This window comes from Perca fluviatilis, chromosome 22 (assembly GCF_010015445.1).
Source record: "Perca fluviatilis chromosome 22, GENO_Pfluv_1.0, whole genome shotgun sequence".
Taxonomy (NCBI): Eukaryota; Metazoa; Chordata; class Actinopteri; order Perciformes; family Percidae; genus Perca; species Perca fluviatilis.
Window position 1 is genome coordinate 12,198,858 of NC_053133.1, and position 13,450 is coordinate 12,212,307.

Consider the following 13,450-nt stretch of genomic DNA (forward strand, 5'->3'; position numbering starts at 1 on the left):
ATTTTTCATAAGCACAGGATTAGATGGGGGGGCCTGTGTATATGTTTTTCTAATATTGCACCGCATCCTTGCAACCCTTAAATTAGTTTTTTTCCCCTGCACCCTCCCTTCATTTTTCATTCTCTCTTATTTTTCCCTGTCTCAATCCGTCCCTTAATTGTTGTCCAATCTGTGACCCCATCACCAGGCATTACCTCAGATAGAAAAAATGCACAAGAAATGGTTATCCGTTTGTAAGAATGGCAATGTTGTTAGCAGGGAGGGGCAACAATCTGTACAAGACGGCTTGGTGTTTTTGTTATTTTGGGCGAGGTAGGGAGCACATAATGCCTCTGCTGTGAGGCTGTGGTCGGGATAGCCCCGGCTTTGTTAGATTTGATTTACCCAAATACAAATTCATATGGTCTTTTTATGTATGAGATGGAAATCCATGGCTGGGGATGAATATTGCATGGGGTTTCTCTCTCTTTTTTTTTTCTCTGTCATTGCATGGGGTTCTCTCTCTCATTCTTTCTCTCTCTACTAATGTCTCTTCTCTCTTATCCCACTCACTCCCTCAATCCTCAACTCACACACGCACACACCTTCCAACTCCCACCCTCTATCCATCTCAAACTCCCTCCCCTCCTCCTCTTCCTAGCATGCCATACCTAGCTCCATAATGTGAGGCTCAATGAGGCAGAAGGAGAGCTGAGTGAGGCTGGGGCCTATTAGTTTAGCTAGTCATCTATCTTTCAGCTCTATCTCTCTGACAGGCCTGTCTGACGGACTGGCAGGGAACCACCATCCATGCATTTACCGCCACATATTACCGCCAGCGTCATTTAACACCACAGCACACATGCAAAAAAAGTGCCCAGGTCCCTCCTACTTTAAAGCGTGCTTACATATGCGTGTGTCCTCAAGTATAGTTTATCAGATGTCAGCAATCTATTTAATAAAGCGGAACTGTATGCCTTTTTATTTTTGGTGAATTATGAGTTCTAAGAATTGCCTTTGGGTCAGCTGCAAGTTTGGCTGGGAAGCCAAATATAATATTGCCAGTGGGTTTTTGGTGTTTTATTTTGCATTTGGATTGAATGAGGTTTCAGAAAGTCAATTGCCAGAAAATGCAAAAGGGAGCCTGGTGGCATGTTGTTATGCTAGAGTTATCATCAGAGACAGGGCCTTGTTTTTCTCTTTTTCTAGCTTAAAGTAGTAAGATTTAGCATCTCCATCCTCAGCCTCAAATCTCTGGCAAGCTTGAAATGTTCAGATGTGTGTGTGTGCGTGTGTGTGTGCGTGTGTGTGTGTGTGTGTGTGTGTGTGTGTGTGTGTGTGTGTGTGTGTGTGTGTGTGTGTGTGTGTGTGTGTGTGTGTGTGTGTGTGTGTGTGTGTGTGTGTGTGGAGATCTCCAGGGAAGGGATTACAGTGTGACCAAGTGAGCAGTGTGTTTGCGCACTTCATCTCCAAGACCAAGATCCTTTAAACAAAGAAGGACAAGTAGATAGAGAGGGGAAAAGAGAGACAGATATATGGGGAGGAGGGGGGGCAGAGAGAGCTTTTTCCCTTGCTTCATTTACATTGTCTTTTATAATCCCATGTCACTTTAGATTAATTATAATCCATGTTACATTTTCCATGCAAATGTCCCCGATGTGGATTACTTCCAGATAGCTTTGTGCTGTGTGTGTAGATGGTGCATGTCACCACCATGGCTCAGGGGCCCACTTCTTATAAATAACCAACTAAACAAAGGCCCCCGCATGGAAATGAGCCTGTTAGGCAGCCTAAGGAAATTACAGATCTCTACCTGCTTCAAATTAGCAAGAAATTACTCATTGTTCCTACAGTCAAATGTTATGTATACATTTTGTGTACAATTTTGAATAGTGCAGATAAGGGGGGAGACAAAATAGAATTGCATGAAAACAAGATCTGATGTTAAATATTCCATATAAGCTTGTTCACTTTCAGAATAGTTTTTTTTGCATGCATGCATCCATCTTGCAAATTTGCCTAACTTGAAATGGAAGCTGTCTCTCTCTAAAATGAGATTAAAATATATTAAAGATATTAGCATGTTTAATTACAAGCCTGCAGCAATCCTTTTGTGCATGTACTGTATGTGTGTTTTCTGTGTAATGACAGCTTGTTGAACGTCTCAGACGATTTGTCAAATGTGACAAGGCCATGCTCATATTTATCTCTCATTAGAACACAGGCTGGAGATGGAAGATAAAGGAGGGCTAATCATTAAAAAACACAAACTATAAGACAGCTGCTGTTTAACAGCCATTCTCTTCCTCTCTCTCCCCCTCTCCATCTGACTATGTCTCTTCCTCTCTACATCTCACTCGTTCCCAGACTTTCTCTTTTTCTCTCTCTCTCTACCTCCCTCCGGCTAGATCTGGGCCTGCTGAGTGCTTCAGTGGGAGTTTGGGGTTCAGAGTGTGTTGCTGTAATGTTATAAGGTGACCGGGGGTCAGCCTAATGCGTAACCTCAGAGCAGTAGGCCAGTAAATCATGCTGGCCAGCCCTCCCTGGCCTGTTTTGGCCAGCTCTCCCTGCTAGATTTACTACTCCGTAACCTTAGCCAGTCTGCCAGGGCTCAGGACAGCTAAATTGAATACTAAATCCAAGCTGCCGCCACCCAGCCTGCTCCTTTTTAATTGACGCCCCCAACACACACACACACACACACACTATGTTTGTTGGGTTTTTTTTATTTTCATGAAATAAAATGTCAGGAATGGGATCTAATTGTTTTGCAGCTTGTAAAAAAAAAAAAAAAAGGAAAAAGAGAAAAAGATTGGAATAGGTACGGTTTGATTGTTTTGAAAGTCCACTGCAAGATGTAGTTGATTTCATATAAAGTCATAGTTGGAGAGATATAAGGATTCAGTGATATGCTTGTTTGTGTGAAAATCTAATTTGCTTGGTTCAGTTTGCACAAAATGTCTCACCCTTTCCGACACATAAGGGCAGATTCTAAAATAGATCCACAGGAAAAGCATTAGCTATGATTGTATTGCCGGTGCTCCTGCCTTTTGAGGAACAATTTGGGACAGAAATATCCTGAGGTATTTAGAGCTACTGGCTTCTCTGTCCCTCTCTATAATTTTTTCTTGTTCGTTCCTCTGTTTCTCTACATTTCTCTGCCTTTCCCTCCGTTGCGCTGTACTTCTCTCCATTTGAGCGCCCACTTGCGTGTATATAAGTGTGTGTATACGCAGCTCCCTAAACACCATTGACAGTTGCAAATAAAGATGGGTGGTGAGTGTGGCGCTCTCTCCCCCTGCAATGCAAAAGGGGTTGAGTGTCATAAATCACCTTTTGATTTATCTAATCAAGCAAGGTCCTGCTGCATGCAGACATTTGTCATTGGTGGTGGAGGTTGGGGGGGGGGACGGTGTCAGGTTTATTCTCCCCCTCCGCTTCACTGAGCTGCAGCTGGTGGAGCCCACCTAAAGATGAAGGGATGGAGGTAAGGTGGGAAGGGAGGGGAAAGAACAGGGAGAAGGAGGAAAAGAGACAGTCATTAAGTGTCGGGCGCAGACTCAGAAACAAAGGAAAATGAGAGGAGAGTCTCCTGCTCCTGTCTTGTTCTCAATCCTGCTCTTTCCCATTATTATTTTAGCACTTTTGAAGGTAAAAATATGAAGTTGGTTAACCTATAGGCGGAGGGATATGTTTTATTTTCTCTCATGAATGCAAAGTGTTTGGATTGTGGCAGCCATTGTGTTTATGTGTTACAGGTGATTATATCCTTGAAGGACACTTAACAATTTTAAATGTAATTCTATGCCTCAAAACAACTTTATTGTTCACATTCGCATGGCTTGCCATTTAAAGCTCCTAAGTGGCCATAGGGAGAACTGCTCCCTTAACATTCAAGGTTAACCAACTGTTTTTCTCCGCGTGAGTGTCATAAGTGATGATGAAAGCACAAGGTCGAAGATGAATCTAAACCAGAAGGACAGATCTTCATGTTGCACATGCACACACACACACACACACTACACAAACATACATTTACATTCAATATGACAGTAATCAATGGTGATCTGTGGGCTCTTTCCCCCACCGCATTGTAAATGTGTTTGCAGCCTCTTGTCTGACAATCGCCTCATCTCCTTTTGCAGGGATGTAATTTAGTTGCAAATTGACTGGAAGACGGAGGCAAAAATTGAAAGTTGAAATTAGAAATGGTCATAATAAATATGGGAGGCGGGGCGGAGGCTTTGGAAAGGTCAGGTGATGTGACGGGTGCTTCAAGGCTGGACCGATCTGACCAATGAAGTGTCAGAGGCCAGTCATGAAGCACATAATACACACACATACATGCACATAGACACACACACACACACACACACACACACACACACACAAGCCCTGAAGGGGCCATCACAAGCAGTGGAAGACGAGATTACCTCGCTATTCTGAGCTGCAGAGCAATTCTCGGATGTTCTTGGAAATTCACATTGTGCCCTTGTGTTTTTTTTTTCTCGACTCTCTCCTTCTTTCTTCCTCCCTCCCTCCCTCTCTTTTTCTTGTCACTTTCCTTGACAGGCCAATATTTCAGGCTCCAGATATAGGGGATTACAAATAAAATAAGTGGAACACCTACTTAATGCAACAGAATTAAAATGCATGAACGGGCCGGAGGAATTGATATGCGCCCAATACAAACATGAGCCACAGAATAATATGAAATACAAAATGTTTTTTTTCAACCCCCTCTCCATGTATCAGTGCTTTGATTTCCCTTTTTTTCCATTTGTGCATCTAGCGTGAAGCGTTGATTCGCAAGAGTGAGGCTCACATATTGCCTTGAGTGACCAGACGATGGAAGGGAGGCAAAAGAGAGGAGGGGGTGGGGTGGTGATGGCTTAGGGAGAGAGGGAGGAAGAGAGCAAGGGGGAGGGGGGGAGGGAAGTAGGGAGGGAGAGTTGCTGTGTCTTTGTGTTGTGCCGAGTGGGTAAATTGCAGTGGCAGAGTATAGACGGGCCTGCATGGCTTGTATCTCAGGATGAGGCTAATGAAAGATTTATCAGTGGCTGCAGCATTTACTAAATACAACCAGAGGCTGATCTCTCCACACTGAGCCCTGCTGTTAACGTCACACACGCTTACACGCACACACACAAATGTACACACACAAGTAGCACTGCTGCTGTACCACCAGCCGTGACCAAGCCCCGAAAATTTTGCATCTTGTACAGACAGAGATGTTGTTGAGCCAGCTGGTGAAATGTATACGAACTAATGAAGTGTATAATATTACCATAACATTTAATGTATGTCGTGCTGTGATAATGAGCCTGCCTGAGTTTTCTCCATTTCACATGTCCTCAGGGCAGAAGCACGTCAGTGTATATGAATGTGAATAATATAGTCCATGTTTGTATCCATGCTTATGTTGACTTGGTGTAAAATCTTTTTTTTTTAAATCATCACCTATGTCCCAATGATTAATTTGGTAGACTTATTTATCTTATTCACTCTATTATATGTATATTAATAGTCATTTGACCATTTTGTGATCCAACACAGCCACAAAATGTCAGACATTTCAATTTATTCACTCAATTGTGTTAGTTTAATGTACTTGATATGTTTAAGATTAATATTCCCATTTCTCATACAGTATGTATGTGTGATCTATGGGATACCATATATCAATGTGACATGGCCCTGTTACTCTCTTTCAACTCTTATGTTAAATGTGTCATTCTTCTCCAGTACTCATTTCAAAAAGCTCTATTTAAAAAATAAATCTACTGTTTAGCCATCAATCATTTTGCAGCTTTACGAGATTTTTAAATTGTTGTCATTTTAAATGTTTTACCTTCTGACTCTCTCCCCTTCTGCCAGGAGTGAATGCCACATCCAAAGAGGTTACCGGACCGAATGCTATGGTTAAACATTCCCACTTGCAAGATCGACAAATTGAAAGTCCTCCCAAAAGGCCAAAGTCTGCTGAGGGGAAGACCTCTGCCAATGAGCAGGTAAATGTTTGTAGAATATCAAAAGGAAACCAATTGTGCTACAATAGCAGTACTCGTGAAAATGTTACATGTGTAGTTCCTAGCAACTCAAAAGAGGACCAACAATGGACCTCTAACTGTTTCCACTTTTCCAAAGAAAATACATCTGAAGGTTATTGAGCTTTGTTTGCATCAATTTAGAGTGGATATCTGAGAATTAATATTCCAAATAAATGTTTAGGTACAGAAAGCTAATAGTTAATGAGGCAGGTTCTCCTTCATATGCAGTAATGAAATTTAACCTTCGCTGTCACTGTGGGATGAGCTAATGGGAAGATACTTATGAACTGTAAGAAGCAGAAATGCTAAGCTAAGCATTTAGCAATTGCTGGCGCCAGCTTTCTATAAAAGGGTTAAACACAGCCCACCATTCCCTACCTGACAGAGCTTTTTAGCATCAAGCACAGTAGGCCAGTCTTTGTGTTCTTAAGTGAAATACCTGCACTAGCCTTAGGCCTCCCTCCCTGCTTCTTTCCCCCTTTTTGCATCTCTTTAAATTATATGTGTTTTTAAATTAGATTATGAAGTATTAGCTTGTCTGGTTCTGGGCCCTGCAAGGAGGGAGGACTTAGTCATTTCAGAAATGGATTCTATTAAGACAGGTGGTGGGGAGGCAGCTATGTTAAGAGTACTCCCTGTAATGAGGGCATGGCGTAGCTTGGGAGAGTATACACCTTTGTCATCTGTAATACTGATTAGAAATTCTGGCCAATCGTGTTTTCTGCTAATAAAATTGCATGAGTTGAGAGACTTAAGTGAATTACATGAAACATGGTTGATCTACATTTTCTGTGTTAAGGTGGACATGGCAAGTGAAGAAAAGGGAAGAACAGGAAAGCTAACCTAGCCTAACCCTAAGCATGTAAAAAATGTAATTTGATTTTGTAAATGTGCAGTTATTTTCACCCCTAACAGTGCCGGTGACATGGTTCTTGGTATGTCTCGATCCTTGTTTGTTATTAAAGGTGATGTCCTGCTTCTTTAGCGAGGCAGTGGACAGCCAGTTATGCTCAAGCCTCTGTTGTGCAAGAATAATACCCACTAAGGAGTACATCTTGTGCAAAAAGTAGTTCCTGCTCTTGGATTAAGTTTTACATTGCACAGGGTATTTTTTTCTCTACTCACAATCAGATACAGTACTTATTACACCATCTTGTTTTTTTTAGGTTCAGCAGTGTCCATATTGCAACTACAGCAGTAAAGATGCCAACCGTATGCAGCTCCATGTGATGTCCCAGCATTCCATGCAGCCAGTGATTCGCTGCCCACTGTGCCAGGATGTCCTGAGCAACAAGATTCACCTACAGCTGCATCTCACCCACCTTCACAGTGTGGCTCCTGACTGCGTGGAAAAGCTGATTATGACTGTATGTAGAAGTAATGATTATGAAGATTTGTGTGTGTGTGTCAGCAAAAATGTGTTTTTGCAAATTTGCAATTTCTTCTAAACTGGAAAAGAGTAGTCACTAAAAATTACTTTACTGCAAGATTTCCATAAAATATGTCGCATGCATTTATTGTACTGCCTTTATATACTGCCATAACATTAATTGTTGTTGTCCTCTGTGGAGCAAATACTATCTTTAAAATAAGAAGAAGCAAGTTGAAATACTTCCTCAACATTTACAAATATTTGAGATATAATCTACCAAGTCATATCATTATTTACAAATGTATATGATAATCAAAACATTTCTTTGCTCTTGATAGGTTGTCGGACCTGACACAGCAACACCAAATAATATAATGCATCCCCAAACTGGACAAGACAAAGGTCTGTCTTTAATGGATTCCTCTACCTCTCTTACTGATGGGTCAGGGAAGTCTCAAGGTAAGCAGAATTTGGATTGAATTGTCATTAATTGGTTGTCCAAGTGATAATGAAGTTGAACTGTATTAACATGAATAATTATTAGGTTTGTTTGGTGGTTTGTCATTTATCAGAAAAATAATGATACATATATGATGCAGTGTATTGTACTTCAAATTGTATTTTCTACTTTTAGGAAATATCTCAAAGGATGAGCTGACCATTCAAGACAAGAATGAATTGGACATGCAGGTTGAGGATCTTAAGCCCCCAAAGGAGGCCTCAGAGGCCCCAGGCTGGAAGAGAACCAGTGGGTTAGGGCATGATAGCAAGTCCCCTGATACCCTACAGGATCATCTCAGTGAGCTACAAAGGCTCCAGCAGCAACAACAGCAGCTCTCAGTATCTGATCGTCATGTCTACAAATATCGTTGCAACCATTGCAGCCTGGCCTTCAAGACAATGCAGAAGCTTCAAATACATTCCCAGTACCATGCCATCAGAGCAGCCACTATGTGCAGCCTTTGCCAGCGCAGCTTCAGGACATTCCTGGCCCTCAGGAAGCATTTGGAAAATGGACACCCTGAACTTAGTGAAGCTGAGGTGCAGCAACTCATTGGAAATCTGCCTCTGAATGGAGATATCACTGAGAGTGAGGCCAGGGCCTTGGAGGAAGCTCAGGCCTTTGAACATGACTTGGACAAAGATGATGAAATGGACCAGGAAGAGAAGCCCAGTCCTACAGGAAGTGACAGTAGCTCTCTGCTAGATGACATGGGAGCAGAACCAAAACGGACCCTACCATTTAGAAAAGGGCCCAACTTTACAATGGAGAAATTTTTGGACCCTTCTCGGCCTTACAAGTGCACAGTATGTAAGGAGTCCTTCACCCAGAAGAACATCCTACTAGTTCACTATAATTCAGTTTCCCACCTGCATAAGTTGAAGAAGGTTCTTCAAGAGGCGTCAAGCCCAGTTCCACAAGAGACAAGCAACAGCATTGACAACAAACCATTTAAATGCAATATTTGCAATGTTGCCTACAGCCAAAGCTCAACACTTGAAATTCATATGAGGTCAGTGCTCCACCAGACCAAAGCCAGAACAGCCAAAACAGAAATGAGCAGCAGTAACAGTGTCACTGGCACTAGTGGTCCAGTGCCTGCAAAAAGCCCAGCCCCAAGCACCCAAGGGAACAACAGCAACTCAGACACTGCTAGAAGTGGAACACCCTCTGCTAACAAAGAAAACACTGTGGAACCCAAAGAAGCTAACAGCAGCAACAACACAAAACAAACAACAACTACTGACCATGTTTCAGCACAGACAAGCAGCCACCAGTCAGCGCAGTCCTCAGCCCAACTGCAGCTGCAGCTTCAACATGAACTCCAGCAACAGGCTGCCTTCTTCCAGCCTCAGTTCCTTAATCCAGCTTTCTTCCCCCATTTCCCAATGACCCCAGAAGCACTGCTGCAATTTCAGCAGCCACAGTTCCTCTTCCCCTTCTACATCCCAGGAGCAGAGTTCAACCTTAGCCCAGAGCTAGCGCTGCACTCAGCAGCAGCTTTTGGAATGCCTGGCCTTACTGGATCATTCCTTGAGGACTTGAAGCAGCAGATGCAACAGCAACATCAGCTGCAGCAGGCTCAGGCCCAGCAACAGGCTCAGCAGCAACAGCAGCAGCAGCAGCAAGCCTCTCAGGCACAGATGCAAATTCAGCAACAGAAAAACCAGCAACTGCAGAACCACAAATCTAAAATGGAATCCAGCAGCGTGTCAGTTTCAGAAATTCAGATGTCAAGAGAGGCAGAGGACCAATTAGAAAAACAAGAAAACAGAGCCAAGATGGAAAATGCAGGTGATGCAATAAGTGATGGAGGAAAAGACAACAAAGACCCTAGAAAATCAAAGTTCCCAGAGTCATTGATTCCTCCTCCACGTATTGTGTCAGGAGCAAGGGGCAATGCAGCCAAAGCACTACTGGAGAACTTTGGATTTGAACTGGTCATCCAGTACAATGAAAACAGACAAAAAAACCAAAAGAAAAACAAAGACGGAGTTGAACAAATGGAAATGAACAATGATAAGCTTGAGTGTGGGATGTGCGGAAAACTCTTCTCCAATATGCTTATTCTCAAAAGCCATCAGGAACATGTGCACAGTCACTTTTTCCCATATGTGGAGCTGGAAAAGTTTGCCCAGCAGTACAGAGAGGCCTATGACAAACTCTATCCAATAAACCCTGCTTCACCTGAGACTCCACCACCACCGCCGCCACCACCTCCCCCTCCGCCACCTCCTACTCCAGCCCCAGTGACAGCTCCTCAGCCCTCCTCTACATCAATGACCAAGCCCCAAACCCCAGTACCTTCACCAGTGTCTGTCCCCCATCAGACCCCACACCAACCTTCTCACCAGGCAACACCACCCCAGCAACCACCCCCTCCTCCACCACCTACTGCCCCTACTGCACCTCCCCAAGTGCAGCTCCCTGTTCCCTTGGATTTGCCCCTTTTTCCACCTCTAATGATGCAGTCCGTCCAGCACCCAGGCCTGCCCCCCCAGCTTGCCCTTCAGATGCCCAGTATGGACTCTCTTTCCACAGACCTTACACAGCTCTGCCAGCAACAATTGGGTCTTGATCCAAACTTCCTCCGCCAGTCCCAGTTTAAGCGACCACGCACCCGTATCACAGATGACCAGCTTAAGATTCTCCGTGCCAACTTTGACATCAACAATTCCCCCAATGAAGAGCAAATTCAGGAGATGTCAGAGAAGTCTGGCTTGCCCCAAAAAGTCATAAAGCACTGGTTCCGTAATACTCTCTTCAAAGAAAGACAGCGGAGCAAAGACTCTCCCTATAATTTCAATATTCCTCCCATTACTACATTGGAAGATATTCGAATGGAGCCCCAGCTCGGTGTTCATGAATACTACAGAACTGAGTCAGCCTTCAACAAGAGGTCCTCCAGGACCAGATTCACTGATTACCAGTTGAGGGTACTTCAAGATTTCTTTGACACTAATGCCTATCCGAAGGATGATGAGATTGAGCAACTTTCCACTGTGCTCAATCTACCAACTCGGGTCATTGTGGTGTGGTTCCAGAATGCCCGCCAGAAAGCTCGCAAGACCTACGAAAACCAGGCAGATTCTAAAGATAATGAGAAAAAAGAGCTGACCAATGAGCGATACATCAGAACCAGCAACATGCAGTATCAGTGTAAAAAGTGCAACATTGTGTTCCCACGCATTTTTGACCTCATCACTCACCAGAAAAAGCTGTGTTATAAGGATGAAGATGAGGAAGGTAATGAGGACATGTGTGAGGAATACATAGATAATATTGAGCAAGGTCCAGCTAGGACTACCCAAGTACCTTTCGAGCCACCCAAACAGTCCCATGGAACTGCCAGCAGTTCTGGCTCAAGCTCCCCTGTGATGGCCTCTCCTCGTCCCGGCATAGGGAAAACTTCCCCCAAGCCTGACATTGCTCCCGAAACTGAACCTAAACAAACTGAGACTGCACCCTCACCTGTGATCAAGTCATTACCAGAACCCAGACCATCGAAGGCTTGCACACCGCAGCCACCTCCTCAGAAAGCTCCCCAGCCACAAATGTCAAGACCCCATTCCCAGCCACAGGCAGCTGCAGTGCCCTCAAGTCCACTCTCCATGGCCCTTTCCTCACTCACAAACAGCCTCTCCCACCAGATGCTTCAGTACCAGTGTGACCAGTGTAAAATTGCATTCCCCACTGTGGAGCTATGGCAGGAGCATCAGCACATGCATTTCTTGGCTGCCCAAAACCAATTTCTTCACTCTCAGTTTCTTGAAAGACCCATGGATATGCCCTATATGATATTTGACCCAAATAACCCCTTAATGGCTAGCCAGCTCTTATCTGGAGGCCTCTCCCAAATCCCCTCTCAGGGTAACTCTGGTTTGGCCTCTGCTGCAGGCTCTGGAGCATTGAAGAGAAAACTGGATGACAAGGACGAAAGTGCTAACGATAAAGATGGTGGAAACAGTAGTGAAGAGCAACACAGAGATAAACGTTTGAGAACCACCATCACACCAGAACAACTGGAGATTCTCTACGACAAATACCTACTTGACTCTAATCCCACAAGGAAGATGTTGGACCACATTGCACGAGAGGTTGGCTTGAAAAAGAGAGTTGTGCAAGTTTGGTTCCAAAACACTCGTGCAAGAGAGAGAAAGGGGCAATTTAGGGCTATAGGGCCCTCCCAGTCCCACAAGAAATGTCCCTTTTGCAGAGCACTGTTTAAGGCTAAATCTGCTCTAGATAGCCACATACGATCTAGACACTGGCATGACGCTAAGCAGGCAGGCTTTAGCTTGCCACCAAGCCCAATGATGAATCAAGACAATGAAACAGTTGAAAGCCCAAATAAGTATAATTTCTTTGACTACCCACAGCTGCCTACCAAGACTGAGCCAAATGAGTATGAGCTGCCTGCTGCATCCTCAACCCCAGTCAAACCATCTGAGGCACAGGTAAAAAACTTCTTAAGCCCTTCATCCTTAAAAGCTGAAAACTGTGATGAAACTGACGGGCCAAATATTAATTCAGCCGAAGCCTCATCTTATGATTTCAGTAGGATGGACTTTGATGAGACATCATCTATCAATACAGCCATTAGCGATGCTACAACTGGAGATGAGGGTAATAACAATGAGGTTGAGAGCCTCACAGCCAATGGAGGGGAAAAGCTGAGTAACAAGAGTGGCATGGCATCAAATTCTGATAGTGCCAATGAAAGGTACCAATACAGCATGGTGAGCCCTGCCCTCAGCTTCTCTGGAAAGGACTGTGACTCTTACTTTAGCTCCAGAGATGATGAAATGGATGACTTCAATGACAGGAGTGAATCATCAAGCCTAGCTGATCCCAGTTCTCCTAGTCCCTTTGGGGCAGGTAACCCCTTCAACAAGTCCGGGAAAGGTAGCAATGCTGGGGATAGGTCAAGCCACAAACGATTCAGGACCCAGATGAGTAACCTGCAACTTAAAGTCCTCAAAGCCTGTTTTAGTGACTACCGCACTCCTACAATGCAAGAGTGTGAGATGCTTGGCAATGAGATTGGACTCCCCAAGCGTGTTGTCCAGGTGTGGTTCCAGAATGCCCGTGCTAAAGAAAAGAAATTCAAGATCAACATTGGAAAGCCATTTATGATAAGTCAAGGCTCACCAGATGGGCCCAGGCCTGAGTGTACTTTGTGTGGTGTAAAGTACACTGCCCGGATGTCCGTCAGAGACCACATCTTCTCCAAACAGCACATTGCCAAAGTGCAAGAAACCCTGGGAAATCAGGTAGATAGAGAAAAGGACTACCTAGCACCAACCACTGTCCGTCAACTGATGGCCCAGCAAGAGATGGACCGCATAAAGAAAGCTGGTGATGGACTCAGCCTGCCTGGCCAGCAGCAACAGACTGCAATGGACAACAATAATGCACTTCATGGCCTCAGCCTACCCTCAGGCTACCCAGGGTTATCTGGCCTTCCGCCAGTGCTACTTCCTGGGGTCAATGGGCCATCATCACTTCCTGTTTTCCCACCCAACACACCTGGTGAGTTAGTATGAC

The 13,450-nt window shown here is 44.2% G+C and overlaps 1 protein-coding gene across 3 annotated transcripts in view; it reads left to right on the forward strand.

Annotated features, from left to right (window-relative positions):
- Nucleotides 1-13,450, forward strand: part of zfhx4 (zinc finger homeobox 4) — an 86,765-nt gene that overhangs the window by 68,469 nt on the left and 4,846 nt on the right. For all 3 annotated transcript variants that reach the window (XM_039789690.1, XM_039789689.1, XM_039789692.1), the window contains exons 8-11: nt 5,857-5,990; nt 7,196-7,396; nt 7,740-7,860; nt 8,036-13,435. In XM_039789690.1, coding sequence (XP_039645624.1) covers nt 5,857-5,990; nt 7,196-7,396; nt 7,740-7,860; nt 8,036-13,435 — 5,856 coding nt within the window. The remainder of the gene's footprint in view (nt 1-5,856; nt 5,991-7,195; nt 7,397-7,739; nt 7,861-8,035; nt 13,436-13,450) is intronic.